We start from the raw sequence: 14,673 nt of genomic DNA, 5'->3' as shown, positions 1-14,673 counted from the left end.
AGGCTACTTTAAAGAAATTGAGAGAACTACAGATCTTCACACAAACCAGGTCTGTTTAGAGGACTGACAGTTAGGAGAACTATAGACCTTGTTTCACAAACTCAAGGATTCTTTAAAGAAACTGTCAGGAGAGCTACAAATTTTTTTGTGAGCTACAGATCTTCACACAAACCAGGTCTCTTTAAAGAGATTGACAGTTGGGAGAACTGCAAACCTTGTTTCACAAACTCAAGGATTCTTTAAAGAAACTGACAGTCAGGGGAGATACAAACTTTCTTTCACAAAAGCATGGGTTCTTTAAAGAAATTGAATAAAGGGAGGCTTCTTTCAAGACCTCTACAACAGTGAAGCACCGGGGCATTCCGAGAATTGAACTCGGGACCTCTCGCACCCTAAGCGAGAATCATACCACTAGACCAAATGCCCGCGGACGTATTGTAGCTTTCTGAAAGAGAGTACCAGTGCGATTATACCTTGCACGCAAGCCATTCCAGGAATCCAACCTGCCTGACCATAACACATCCAAGATCTAAAATGCAGAATCCCTGAACTGTATTTTTCAAGAGAGCTTTCAGAAACTTCATACAACTTTTGTGCTGAAACAGTTTCAAACTTAGAGATCCCTTCAATCTTGGAATATTAACGCTGGCAATGATATTAGAATATTAACGCTAGAAATGAATATTAATGCTGAAAATGATATATCTATGCAACATTCAGAGAACAATGGTAATATCAACGCTCCAATGATAACGCAGCTCCAATGGCCATGATAACGCAGCTCCAAAGTTTTAACAATAGCCATATCGACGCAGGTCCAATGCAATTACAATTATGCGTTGTCCCAATACAATGATATGTTGTTCCAACCCTAATAGAGCGCAACAGCTGAGCTGAGGTGCATTAGTCATGGCCAACCAGTGAGTAGGGATGCTATGCTTTGGCAACCATAGACTAGTTTATATTTTCCTGACAACCTTTTCTCCGCAGGTATGTTTTTTACCGCTAATAATATGTGACCACAACAGACATCCCGCTTTATGACAGCTGTTTTTTCATGCAATCCCATTTTACCTCCATTTGTTTTGGAATCCTCAAACTTTTCCATTTCCGCCTAGCTGATATATTTCCTAGACTGCATCGGACAAACTTTCGCTTTCGATTCACATCGTCACCTGCATTTCTCCCTGCGTCCTCATGATGCAGTGGTGAATATATCCCCTCAGCGTGGTTTATCTATCTTTTCTCTGTATGTTTTACAACGCTCCTGAATTTTACTATTGCACCTCGGTTTCAGACTCGTTTGCGCTTCCAGGTATGGGCATTCTTTTCTTATCTTATTTATATGTGGATTCTGTCTAAATATAAAGAGCAATAGCCATCATACTGTTCATTATAGGGAGTGTATTTTTCTTTTCATACTTCATATGAAAAAGCATGAACAATTTTAACAGGACAGGACTTATTTAGACGGAAGATAATCAATATTAATATATGGAGATTTACATTAGTTCCTGTTGGTCATGGTTTAGAATGCTGGCTGCTCAAAAATTTTGTGTCATTTCTAAGCCTTGCACAGAAATTCGCTTTAAATTAGGATCGTGGTGGTGTGGATGCAAAACTTTTGTCTGTTGTTGCATAATCTGCCCTGATGAGAGCTCATGAGGTTTTCTCCTCGCATTAGGAAGTGGAATCGTTTTCGTAGCGATGGTTTCTGAAACTATCCTTTTTCTCCTCGCCTGTTTTCCTTTGCTGGTTCCAGCCGGTATCTGGTTTTCCGTTTAAGTTTTTGAATTTTCCCTCTGGTGGGTAGATCTTTCCAGATTTTTGTCATCTGTCTGTTCAGTGCATTTACGCCGCTTAGGACGCAAGCTTACGCTTCATTTATATGCAGCCGTCATTATTTCAAATATCCCCCTTTCCTGATGCACCTTTTTCATGACTCTGCCACCCTGCTATTAATTAGGGGGACAGCTGGCTCGGTTTAAGACATGGTCTTTTGATTTCGCCTCGGTTTAGGAAGTGGTTGTTTCATTCCCTACTCTAGATCTAGGTTTCTGTCATCATATCTAGACCATGATTGCAGAGTCAGGTTAGCGGATCTTGATCTGTACTTGGTAGATTGAGGGAGGGTGTACCATTTATTGAATGGAATTCCTATCGGACTCATCCGCCACAGAGGCAATGGTCCACGCAGCCATACAGGCGGAGTCCATCAAAGATAAATCCATGCTGGCAAAAGACTGGGAAACCTCCTTAATGATTTAGTGATCCGTCCGTTGGTCCCTCATAAGGATAGTCGTGAGATTTTTCAAGAGCCTTTTGTTTGTGAACGTCCCCGTAGAAACCAAAAGCCGGTCAAGGCTATTCTTCCCCCTGCCGCCATCAAAATTGACAACGTCCATTTATCTGATCGTATTGGAAGCTTGGAGAATAAAGCTTTGATCGGCCGCTTGCATTTCCCGGAGATGGATGACCAGCGCATGAGAGAATGGCTTGAAGCACAGTGAAAGCCTATTATAGGTTATGTTTCGATAATTGCCAGGTTATTAAAAGAGTGGCACTGTTTCCACTCTCTGAGTGCAAAGGATATGGAATCCATTTTTAAACATCAGTGGGTATTTGGCCGCAACTTTTTGGCACTTCACAGGTGGTACTTGGGTTATAATCCGTTAAGGAACACGCCATCCAATAACCTCATCTGGCTAAAACTTCCTGGTTTGCCCCTGGAATTATGGTCGAGAGAGACCTTAACTGAAATCGGGAATGCTATTGGCAGGTGTGTTTATGTTGATCCGTGGTGTCTTGGGGAGAAAGACAAAAGAATGTCTTGGATATTAATTGAAAAAACCTACCGAGGGGGTTTTCCGAAATACATAGATATCAACTGGAATGAGCAGTCCATTAGGCAGAGGTTAGATTTCTGGGGCGTGCCATTTAGATGCGCTGCGTACCATCTTACTGGACACCTTATCAAGAATTGCCCGCGACATCATTTAAAAGGCCGCAAGCACTATAAATTTTCCAAAATTGTGGATAAGCCACATGGTCGGAAGGCCTCTTCTATGGATTTCGGAAAATCAGATTCACCTAAGAGTTTTTCCAATTCACCCCTCCTTGTTGTTTCTGATGGGGACTATTAGAAATCCCCCCAGCCGGTTGATGATCCAGATCCCTTGAATAGAATTTCTCCTTCTATGCCCGCACTGGAGACTGCTTCTGAATATGAGATCCCTTGCCCCCCGAAACCTCCTTTGGAACCTCTGCCCGACCAGGCTGTTCCTAGCCCTCCCCCTGTTCCTAAACCTTCCATTAACAAGAAAGTTCTCTTTCTGCATTCTTCGCTGTCTCCTCCGTCTCAGAATAAATCTTCTGCTGGCAAGATGATTGTACCTCTGACTGCTCCCACTCCGGTCAACTCCCCTGTATCGTCGCCTACCAACTCTATCGGTAGTGACCTTGACTATCTCCTGTCTAAAAGATCTCTCGACCTTAGGCCGCTCACCATTCATAAACCTGATAAACACAGCTCTCCAAAGATCAGTCCAAATTTGGCATCTAACATCACTGTGAGAAGAAAGAACAAATGCAGGAGCAGGCATTTTAGAGGGAGGGGAGATGCTACTGGTCGTGGTATCAGTAATCTCTCTCTGATTGACATTCCTATAATTGACATGACTGATGATTGGCCCCTTAGAGCAAGCAAGGTCGGTTCTCCTTCGAAATGAATCTCATTGTATCGGTTAATATCCGAGGTCTGGGGCCAGACCTGAAGTTTTTGGCATTGAAAAACTTTTTTTTGTCGGCAAATCCTAAAATCATTCTTATACAAGAGACCATGCACGTTGTATCTGCTACTGTGTCATATTTTAGGAAAATGTTTCCCCTCTGGCATATTTCAGCTGTGGAAGCTAATGGACAATCTGGTGGATTGGCAGCGATTTGGGATCCTCAGTGGATCAATGCAAAAGCCTATAGTTGCATTGCAGGCATCCTCATTTCAGCGCAGATAAGGGGGCAAAAATGTCCTATTAATATATTGAATGTCTATGCACCTTATAAGAATAGGTCGATTTTTTGGGAAAGTCTGTTTGATTCTGAAATTTTTGATGTGGAATCGTTATTGATCGCAGGGGATTTGAATATCATGCTTAGTATGGATGAAATATGGGGGAATAATAAAAATCAAGATGCTATTACGGTCAAGATCAGAAATGAGTTACTTTGCAGGAACTATATCGACATTCTCCCGGCCAAAATACTTCCAACATGGGAAAACGGAAGGATTGGGAGCGCTTACATTGCCAAAAGAATCGATAGGTTCATCCTGCACGCCAGTGTGATTGACATTTTGGGCATGCCATTCTCTACAATAGAAAATATCTTCATCTCTGATCACCGTCCGATCATCCTTGGATGGAGAAATAAGGGATTCAAATATGGATACTCATTTAAATTCAACAGGAACTGTTTGGAGGATCCTGAGTATAACATCGCTATAAAAAAAGCATGGTCCGAACTATCGTCCTCAAAATCGCCACCTGCCTTAATAACATTTAGGGAGAAGATGGAATCGGTTCGAAAGTTTACAAAAATGTGGCAATTCCAAAAGAGACAAGCAAATAAAAAAAATCTCCAGAAAATACAAATGGAACTTGACAGTGCGGCGTTATCCATGGCAAACGACTCATTATCATTTGAAATGAGATGTAGAATTAGGGAATTGCATAAGGAAAAATTGATGATTATGAAACAAGAGGAAACCTACTGGAGGTTAAAAAGTAGAGCCTTGTGGATGAACGAAGGAGATAAAAATTCAAAATTTTTCCATAATTATGCTAATTCCAGAAGGGAGAAAAACTCGATTTGGAAAATCAGCGATGGTAAAGGGGGTTATATTTATTCTCAGCAGGATATTACTGATGAGGCGGTGGCATATTTCAAAAACCAGTGTAAAAGATCGGGAAACTGCAACATCCAGGACATTTTATGGGGAATTGAACTATTCCCTTGCATGTTTGATGAAGAGTCAAATGATCTTATTTTCAAGCAAGTTTCGGAGGATGAGCTGCTGACTATTTTGAAATCCTTCAAAAAGGACAAGAGTCCTGGTCCAGATGGCTGGACGGTAGAATTCCTCATTCACTTCTTTGATATCATAAAAGATGATCTGTTGCGGATGGTCGAGGGCACTAGACTGGCGGGCAGCATTAATCAAAAACTCACTTCTACCTACATAGCTCTTATTCCTAAGAAGGGGGATGCACAAAATTTTCAGGATTTTAGACCAATCTTGCTATGTAATATTTCATATAAGATTGTCTCGAAGATTATAGCTGAAAGGGACAAAGGAGTGTTATCAAAGTTTTTAGCAAAGGATCAGCACGGTTTTCTGAAAGGTAGGAACATTCATGATGTTGTGGCTAGTACTCAGGAGGGACTGTTTGCAATTCATAAGAAGAAATGTGATGTAGCTATTCTTAAAATCAACCTCTGGAAGGCATACGATTGCTTGGAATGGGGCTTCATCAGATGCATGCTAGCTAGGATCAGTCTGAACTCCAACATGATCAACTGGATCATGGCATGTGTTGAGCCAGTGGACTATGCAATTATCATCAACGATATTCCATCCCCTTTCTTCCGGGTGGAAAGGGGTCTACGTCAGGGATATTCACTCTCCCCGCTGTTATTTATTCTGGCTATGAATTCCCTCAGCCTGCACATCAATAAGGCTGTCAATGAAAACTTGTGCCGCCCACTTAAAATATGCAGGAACATTTCTATATCACATAATTTATTTGTTGATGATATCATATTATTTTGCTTGTTTTGCAGGGTTACTTGGACATGTTACTACGAAATTATAAAAAACTTTCAGAAGGCTACGGGCTTGATAGTCAACAATGAGAAATCTGCAATTTGCCATGATGAAAATGATCAAGAAGCTATAGAATGGTTATCAAAACTATTTGGAATCAAAGCACAACCTATCAGCTGTGGCATGAAGTATTTGGGGTTCCAGATCAAAGCAAATGGCTACACAAAATCGGACTGGAGTTGGATCCTTGATAGATTCCATAAAAGGATATCAGCATGGGAATTCAGGTGTTTAACACTGGCGGGAAGAGTAGTTCTTGTACAATCAGTTTTGAACCAACTCACAGTCTACTGGGCTCATTTATTTGCTATTCCAGTAAGCATTATTAAAAGCTTGAATAGACTGTCTGTCAATTTCATTTGGGGAGGAAAAGCAGACAAGAAGAAATTTAATCTCACAAAATTAGCCACAATATCTTTGCCAAAGAACATGGGAGGTTGGGGCTTACTGGATATGCAATCGTTTGGAAGGGCCCTTTTATGCAAATCTCTGTGGAGAGCTGCTCATGGTGTAGGTCCATGGTGTAACATGATTCAGGTGAAATATTTAAAAAAGAAGGATTTTATTTTCTGGTACAGAAAAGGAATGATCCGGGGTGCCATATGGATCTTTCATTTGGAATAGCCTCCGCAAAAATGAATCTTATTTTCTGAAGAACCATATCTTGCATTTTCAAAATGGAAGCAAGATTCTTATTAGCAACGATCAATTTAAGGGAAGCAGTGGGGTGCCTAAAATACCTGAATCACTTTTGAATTTCTTCCACAGAAGGGGACATTTCTATTGGGATAGTCTGATTGATGAATGGCAGGGGCCTATTCCAATATGGAAAAGCGCAGACACACTTCAGATGCCTCACCCGATAGCAAATCAATGGGATCTCATAAAGGCGAGTCTAAGAAATTGTGGAATATTTCGCAATGTGGAATCTGACTTTTTAATATGGAGCCACTCAAAGGAGATGAATAATATCAGGGTCAAAGAAGTTTATCAGCACATCATGCAATCAAAACGATCCCCGCTCAATTCGATCTTTCCTCACATTTACTGGAAGGATGGTTGTCCATCGAAAATGATACACTTCGCATGGCTCAACTTTCATAACAAGATTCTGACCTGGGAGAATTTGAGGAAGTGCGGATGGACCGATCCAGGCATATGTCCCCTATGCAGATCTGATGGGGAAAATAATGATCATCTGTTCATAAGATGCTATCATTCTCAACAAATCTGGCAGTCTCTAGAGAACAGTTATGGACTTAAACTCAAGGCTCATGCTACAATTTTGGATACGCTCCTCTGGTGCAGCGTACAGAAGTTAAATTGGCAAAGGTTATTGATCTCCACCCTGTGGCACATCTGGAAATGGCGGAACTCTGTTATTTTTAACGATTCAAAAATGGCCAGCACTGATATCTTTGTTAAAATCGTTGCTACTTATGAAGCCCTTCCACTGAAAGCTATTAACCAAAGAAGGGGCGAATCCTCTGACCAATCTTTGGAAAACTCTCCCTTCCCAAAGGCGTTTTTCGACGGTGCTGAACAGCAAGGCTTATGTGGATGTGGCATCCTGATCATGGTAGATGAAAGCACTCAGTTCTCCATTCACTAGAACGGGGGTAGTGGTTCTAATAGTAAAGCGGAGGCCATGGCTCTCGCAGGGTTATTAAAATTTTGCCTCTTCCTTAATCTACAACATGTTTCGATTTATGGGGATTCGAAGGTTATGGTTGACTACATCTCTGGTAAGATCCATATTACAACACCTCACTTGAATGGCTGGATGGGCAGGATTAGATACTACTGGGATTCCATGGATGGTAGTTCTATTCACCATATTCGCAGAGACAAAAATTATCTGGCAGATTCTTTGTCTAAAACAGGTCTACAGGAGGCTACTGGTTCTTGGTTTTTGCAGGTACTTTCTGAGGGAATAAGCTATCATATCCAAGAGTTTAATATGCCGGACTTCTAGTTTCATTTCTTTTTCTCATAACAGGTTTTCATGGACGGGTCTCTGATCTTTATGTGGATGTCTTTCTTTATCATCTTGTTTTTGGATGGTGTACATGATGTTTCTGTACAACCATATGCTTCCTGTTTCTCTTATGCTCAAGTTTTTGTTTTGGTAATCTCCCAGAACTCTATGTATCAGTCAATTTCTCCTTACCTATTTCGCTGGAAACTCCCATGGTGATTTCATCTGGTTTTCTCTTAAAATGGGAGTACACATGATGTAAATTTTGAACATTATATCCCTCATATAAATATATTAAGCTTTTTCTTTCTGGAAAAAAAAAAAAGAATGCAATGGCATATCAAAAGTTTCAAAATATAATTAATTGGCACCAATATAAGTGATAATGCATGCCAATCAATATTTTGGAAACACTTCCCGGATGCGGGTGCTTAAGGTGAGCGGCGGACAAATGGGGAGTCACATGGGCAGGGGTCAACCCATGTGTGACACGCAGTACCTCGCGAGATGTAAGAGAGGTTCTCATGCTAGAATATCAACAAGGGCATTAATGCTGGTCTTGTCTTCCATAATTCGTCTCCTGGCTAACTGTGCGATGGCAATTAATAAACTGGGAGCTCCTGCTACACTTGCGCATTCTTCTGTAATCGTCTGGCATTCCGCTGCAACACTGGCGCATTACTCGGTGGAGCGGGGGAATGAGCAAGGGCATTCATGCTCTGTGGCCAATTCAGGGACTGTCACAAGCTTGAGAGCAATTCCCAGGCATTGTGAGCCAAAAACGGCGGCCCCCGTCCTAATTAATCCCTCCTCTCTGGGTTTCTGCAAGCGGGTTCTTCTTTATCCAGCAATGCGGGGTGAGAGACTGAGAATGTGCAGTAGACACGGAGGCTCTTGCGGACGGGCTACCACTTAGAGGCCTGCCCCCATTTCTCCTTCCTCCTCCATTGAAGTTACGTCTGAGCAGCAGCACCTCCATGGTAACAGAGCCGGACGAGGCAGAGGGTTGGGGAGCGAATGCATAATTGATTTTGGACATGAGGCGCATCCTACGGTCAGGTATCAGATACCCTGCACACTCGCCAATTCTACTTTTATTGTCTCTGTAACTGTTGAGCATTGTGATATTTTCAGAGATCGGGCAGATGCAACTCTGGAAAACCCTCCTCAAGTTCAAGGGACAGTGCCTATAATTGACCTGCAACACCCTGTTAGGGAAAGCTCCCCCTTAGCTACTCCAGCAGCTCTTGCGGGTCCAAGCGAGCCTGTTCAGGGTCTCCCTTCCAGCGCGGTGGTCCCTCTCTCCGATTCTGACGACTCTCTGCAACTTGGGTGCCGAGTTGAGGAAGCACCCTACACCACGGACAATGAATGATCAAGTCAAGCAGTTCGCTCTCGGCAGCCTAGGCCGCAGGAGCATCACTCTGTCTTTCAATCCTGTGTTTATGTATCAGTTCGGCAGTATGGGTCTGTATGTCTATGTGTCGGCAGTATGGGTCTATATGTCATTCAGTCCATGTTTAAGCGGTGCTCATCATCGCCATGTTTGTCTATCTCAGCATGTCCCTGTTACGTACTGTTTAGAGTCACTGTTTTGAGTCTTAGTAGAAGACACAACAGAAGATAGTCTGTGTTCAATTTTGGAAGGTGTAAATCTGGGCAAACTGTCAATTTCTGGGCAGGATTTACAAGGCCATGGCCTTGTTGTAGCTCTGATGTAATTTTTGACCTTTTTGTACTATAATAGAATTAGCCTTATTCAGAAAAAAAAATAAAATTTGGAAACACTACCAATGCAATTAACCGTTAATGTTGCTTCAATGTAAGACCATTAACACTACTAATATAAGTAACCCTTCAACATTGGAAATGTATTAACATGGCCCTTTAACAGTAGAATGTCTTGCTTTAATGCTAGGATATATTAATGGTGAATGTATAAGGCCACCAAGCATATTGATGACAAGAATATATTAACGTTGGAATGGAATTGACAACACATATATTAATGATGGAATTGAAATTAACAACACATATACGAGCAATTGCCCCAAAAAGTGCAAAGAGAGGCCAATAGAAATGTTAAATTGAAAGAATTATATTTTGGTTCAAAATAATAAATATTATAATAATTCAACCATTCAAACTAAAAGTAGTCAATCAATTGCCCAAAATAAAATAAATCCTTAATCAAAATTATACAAATTATTATTCTTCGTTTCTCTCAATTATTTATATAATAAAATCCAATCAATCATTCATAATAAATCAAATCAATAAATTTCCCAAATTAAATCCAAACTAATCAAAATTACTTGGGAATATATATGTATAACCCAAAAAACAAATTATATTTATATGTTACAAAAAAAAATAAGTAAAAAATTCTAATTGATTTAAATAAATCCGAAACCACCAAAATTGAAAATTACTGTTTATGATTAAGCGGTGGAAATTTTAACATAATAAGAACACATTTTTTTTCACTTACTTACCCTTGGAAATTAAAAAATTCACAACAACATTTTTTTATACAAACATGGATCTATGCTACCTTGTTTCCCTGTTTCCCTGAGTTGTGGACCAAACTGTGTAAAAGATTCTGCTAGGCATTTTGAATATCTTCGTAGCAATAAAATACAAAAAAACAGTGTCAGTCAACAAAATGTTTACCTCCGAGGGATGAATCCACATTGACAATCCCTTTTTCCTTGCCCTATGCACTCACTGTATACGAAGGTGTAATTACGCCGTTTACTCCATCTTTAACATCTCCACTTTACAGGAATTTCTCCTCCAGAAAAACGCTTCAATGCTAGCCATATTCAACAGTGACATTGGCAGGCTCGGTTTCTCTGGCTTTCTGTGCAACGAGGGATCTATGCTTCCGCCTCAGCATGGATGAAAAGGATCTAATTTAAAAAACAAGAAGCCACCTCTCAGCGTCGATGAAGAGGGTCTAATTCAGAGGAATTAATTTAAAAAGCCAAGAAACATGGATTGAGAGGATCTAATTTATTGTAAACCAAGAAACCGCCTCAGCATGGATGACCTTCCAGCATGAACACCACCTCTGTCATGGATGGCCTGGATGACCTTCAAGCATGAACACCACCTTTGTCATGGATGGCCTGTCCAGAGGATCAGGGGCTGTGCACAGAAGAGCCACTTTCACTGTCAGCAAAAACTCCTCCCACTCTGAAGATTCTGGATCCAGTTCCAGAAGGCTTGGATCAAACAACTCTGAAATCTGCCCTGTTTGAAGCTGTCTCTTCACCCATTTCACTATATCTTCGTCCTGGGTGAACATGATTGGCCTCCTACCAATAAGAAGTTCCAAGAATACAATTTCGAAGTTCCAACAATACAATTCCGAAGCTGTAGACATCAAATTCTTTTGTCAACTGCCCTGTTAAATTTATTTCAGGAGAAACTTACCCCAGAGAGCCAGCAGGGGTGGGTGCAGATGAAGAGGGATCTGCTGGAATGGCTGCCAGTCTATCCAGGCCAAAATCTGAGAGATGGGCTTCAAAATCTGCGTCGAATATATATATGGCCCAAAGGAGTTTATCACCAAGAAAGGCAGACTTCCTGGTAATAGTGGTAGGGAGTAATTGCCCACACAGGATTGAAGTCCACTCCCAAGCTGAGTAAAAGGGTAAGACAAAAACAAAGGTTTAGCAATTTCTTCTTTATGACAAAAATGACACTTGGGTTAGGATACTCCCAAATATTGAGGTCATTGGGAAAAAGGAAGGCCAATCAATAACAAAGACCAAGAAAAAAAGCCTCTTATGCTGCTTTATATGCCTTCTAAATTGTTATAAACCGAAACAACAAGCTCATCTGCTTAAAGGTTATCTCCCAAACTTGGTTGAGTCGGACATTTAGAGAATATCTTCTAAACTTGGTTAAGCCAGACATTTAGAGGATATCTTCCAAACCTGGTTAAGCTCAACATTCAAAACAGGCTTTGTACTCAACCAGCGACAACCATCTGCTGGATGATATCCTTTGAAATCTTTGGAACAATTCCACCTACAACGCCACCACGATGCACTTGAGGTTCGCAAGCCAAGCTTATATCATATTTGATAGGAATAACAAATATCATGCATGTCTGTTGTTTATGAATAGCAATTTAATAAAAATAACAAAATAGACATAATTCCCTCAATCAAATGTTTTTTCCAGAAAGAAGATAGGCTTAGTGTATTTGGAAAACAATTTTTCTATTTTTGTAGTTTGAAAACATTTAGTAGCATGTCTCTTAAGATAACAGGAATGACAATTGAATGTTATTTCTAATTTAGACACAAAATTTCACACATTTACGAAAGGTGGGACATGTTTGCAATTAATTACATCTATGTGTATCATAGGGAGCACACACACATACCTTGATGTTAAATAAAAGAAAGAAGAAATATTCCAAAAGCATAACTTAACACCAAAACTTTGAAACATTTCCACAACAACTAACAGTCAGCCTGAAATTTGAATAGCCATGTGTAAATACTAAATACAGTGCATTTTCATGCACAGGTGTACACAGATCCTAAGACCACAGGCACGTACACAGAGGATCAGAAATCTATTTACCATCAACAAACTCAAGATGGTGACAGTACGAAAGAACCATCTAAAACCCAACAATGTCAAATGTGAAAATGTGTTCATAGATAAGATAAGGTACCTATATTAATATCCAAATGAATAACCAAAAAGATGGGTATATGGAACTGGAGGAAAAAGTACAATAAGCAATAAGCACCTGGAAGAGTACCTAAGAAAGCATAAACTAAGATAAACTAACAAATACATGAAAGGAACATGATCAAGTAATGTCTGAAGAACGAAAGAAGAGAAATAGGCGTTAGATATAACAGCGAGATCCTAGCTCAATATCACCATGATAGATGAAAATACAAGTAGGCAAGAAGGGAGGAGATGGGGGAACCCGTCACCATTAGTGGCCAAGAAGGGGCCGATTTTCCTGCAAAATATAATTTTTTCAAGTTTGTTCCCTGTTAAGTTCAGACAATCCTTCTGACAAGTAACAGAAAACTCCAATCACCCACTATGGTTGGAATCCAAATGATATAACAAAGTTAGATATTTATGTCAGATTATTATCAGTATCCAACCAATGTCCCCGAGGGTATTTTCCTATAACTATTGCAACAACACAAATACAATGACCGAAAGAAAAAAAAAAAACAGCCATGAAACATGGGCTAGGAATGCCCATTATCATCCATATCCAGTGAACACTTGAAGCAGTTTTGTGACAGTTACCTAAAAACATGTATTATATTAATCAATACTAAAAAAAATTAATTAAAATATCGAAAAGGAATAGTGAACGCCCTATGACACCCTTCGGGAAAGGAACTGCAGTGTGAAAACCCTATTATACCCTATATATATATATATATATATATATATATATATACCCACTAACTATATATATATATATATATATATATATATATATATATATACCCACTAACTATATATATATATAACAGAAAATGTATCATGAATCCCCTGAAAAACAAAAAACCAGAGAGACGTAGCACTGTAAGAGTAAGTAAACAAAAGCAAACAGGATGGGAAAAAAAGCCATTTAGGAAGGGTTTCAGGTTTTCATACCGCAGGAAGATGCTGAAGTGATAATCTTCCTATGGCTGGCTCTCCCCAGCCCTCCCATGTCACTTGAAAATTTTACCATTTTCAGGCCAAATAACTCCCCTGTTGTTGCCTTCTTGAACGAAATTAAACGATCTGAAACAAACGAAACTTGCATTGTAGCTGCCGCTGCCATGGCTCTGTATAGAACAACTGCGAGCCGAGATGAAGAAGTACTGATTATTCCGAAAGAAAGAAATAATGAAGTTGTCACAGTACTGAGAACAGCCGAAGAAGAGGAGAAGAAGATGAGGATGTCGATGTCATTAATTAGTCAATTCTAGTGGAAATACAAGTGAGCAGGATATCCTCTCAGGACTGTTAGATTCCTGTGCTTCACTTTTCCCAAAGCCTCTGCTTCTCGTCTGAAGACACTCTCCTCGATTGGTCCGTCTGCTAATCTCCTGATTGATAGCACTGTTCCATCCTGCAAACATGCCTTGAACACGATTCCATACCTGGTTCTGCTTAGTACATGTTCTTCATCAAAATGCCCTGTGGCTTCCAGAGCATTGGCGTAAGAAATTGGGTTGTAGAACATGATCAGTTTATTCTCTTGTTCACCACTGGTTTCTCTCAGTCGCCGTCTCTTGCGCTCCATTTTCACAAGACAAATCACCAGGCAGGCTGTGGCGCTGACAAGAAACAGTGCCCCGCATGCCACAGTTATGGCGATTAACAGTATAGCCCGCTTTCCATGCCGATGATGGTGATGCTCATAATGACGATGTTGGCAAGTGGTGTTGAGAGGCATGCCACAGAGCAAAGGATTGAAGGCAAACGAAGACGCATTGAAGCGTGCTGCGAGGGTTGCAACAGAAATCACGAAAGATGCCTGCCAAATATGGACGCCAGGTGTCAACCTAAGAATGAAAAGGACGAAAAAAGTCCGTTTCAAAGGAAGGCCTATCGGCCTAATTAATGTTGGAATTGAAATTAACACTGCCATGGCCTAAATTAGGGCATGAAACCCTAATATTTCAATGCACTATAAACCACGACATATTTGTCATTATCTCCCTTCTCCATAATGGTACCTGCCACACTTATCTTCCATTCTCAACGTTCTCTAAAATTGGTTGTGTTTTGCTCCATATTTCTCTGCCTCAAGTCCACTAGCGTG

General features: G+C 40.3%; 1 protein-coding gene and 1 non-coding gene across 2 annotated transcripts; both read right to left on the bottom strand.

Moving 5' to 3' along the window:
• Window positions 1-354: 354 nt before the first annotated feature.
• Window positions 355-426, bottom strand: TRNAP-AGG (transfer RNA proline (anticodon AGG)). The gene has a single exon. It is a non-coding gene; the product is annotated as a tRNA-Pro (tRNA).
• Window positions 427-10,935: 10,509 nt separating this feature from the next.
• Window positions 10,936-14,499, bottom strand: LOC149242826 (putative LRR receptor-like serine/threonine-protein kinase At4g36180). The gene is made up of 4 exons (XM_089371030.1): window positions 13,844-14,499; window positions 13,515-13,726; window positions 11,298-11,505; window positions 10,936-11,179 (listed from the first exon to the last, which is right to left on the bottom strand). The coding sequence occupies exons 1-4, from the start codon at window positions 14,497-14,499 to the stop codon at window positions 10,936-10,938; spliced, it is 1,320 nt and encodes a 439-aa protein (XP_089227156.1).
• Window positions 14,500-14,673: the final 174 nt, after the last annotated feature.

Source organism: Pinus tabuliformis, chromosome 8, assembly GCF_031772625.1.
Source record: "Pinus tabuliformis cultivar Carrire ecotype Pingquan chromosome 8, CPIR1, whole genome shotgun sequence".
NCBI lineage: Eukaryota > Viridiplantae > Streptophyta > Pinopsida > Pinales > Pinaceae > Pinus > Pinus tabuliformis.
Note: the sequence above shows the minus strand (reverse complement) of the source record. Positions and strands in the feature narration are given on the sequence as shown.

What these genes read in the sequence shown, in the direction of transcription:
- LOC149242826 (XM_089371030.1), bottom strand. Translation starts at nt 14,499, where the DNA reads ATGGCAGTGTTAATTTCAATTCCAACATTAATTAGGCCGATAGGCCTT. An exon ending in AGAGGATATCCTGCTCACTT is followed by an intron (nt 13,727 to 13,843) that starts GTATTTCCACTA and finishes CGGAATAATCAG; the next exon opens with TACTTCTTCATCTCGGCTCG. An exon ending in ACCCCTGCTGGCTCTCTGGG is followed by an intron (nt 11,180 to 11,297) that starts GTAAGTTTCTCC and finishes TCTTATTGGTAG; the next exon opens with GAGGCCAATCATGTTCACCC.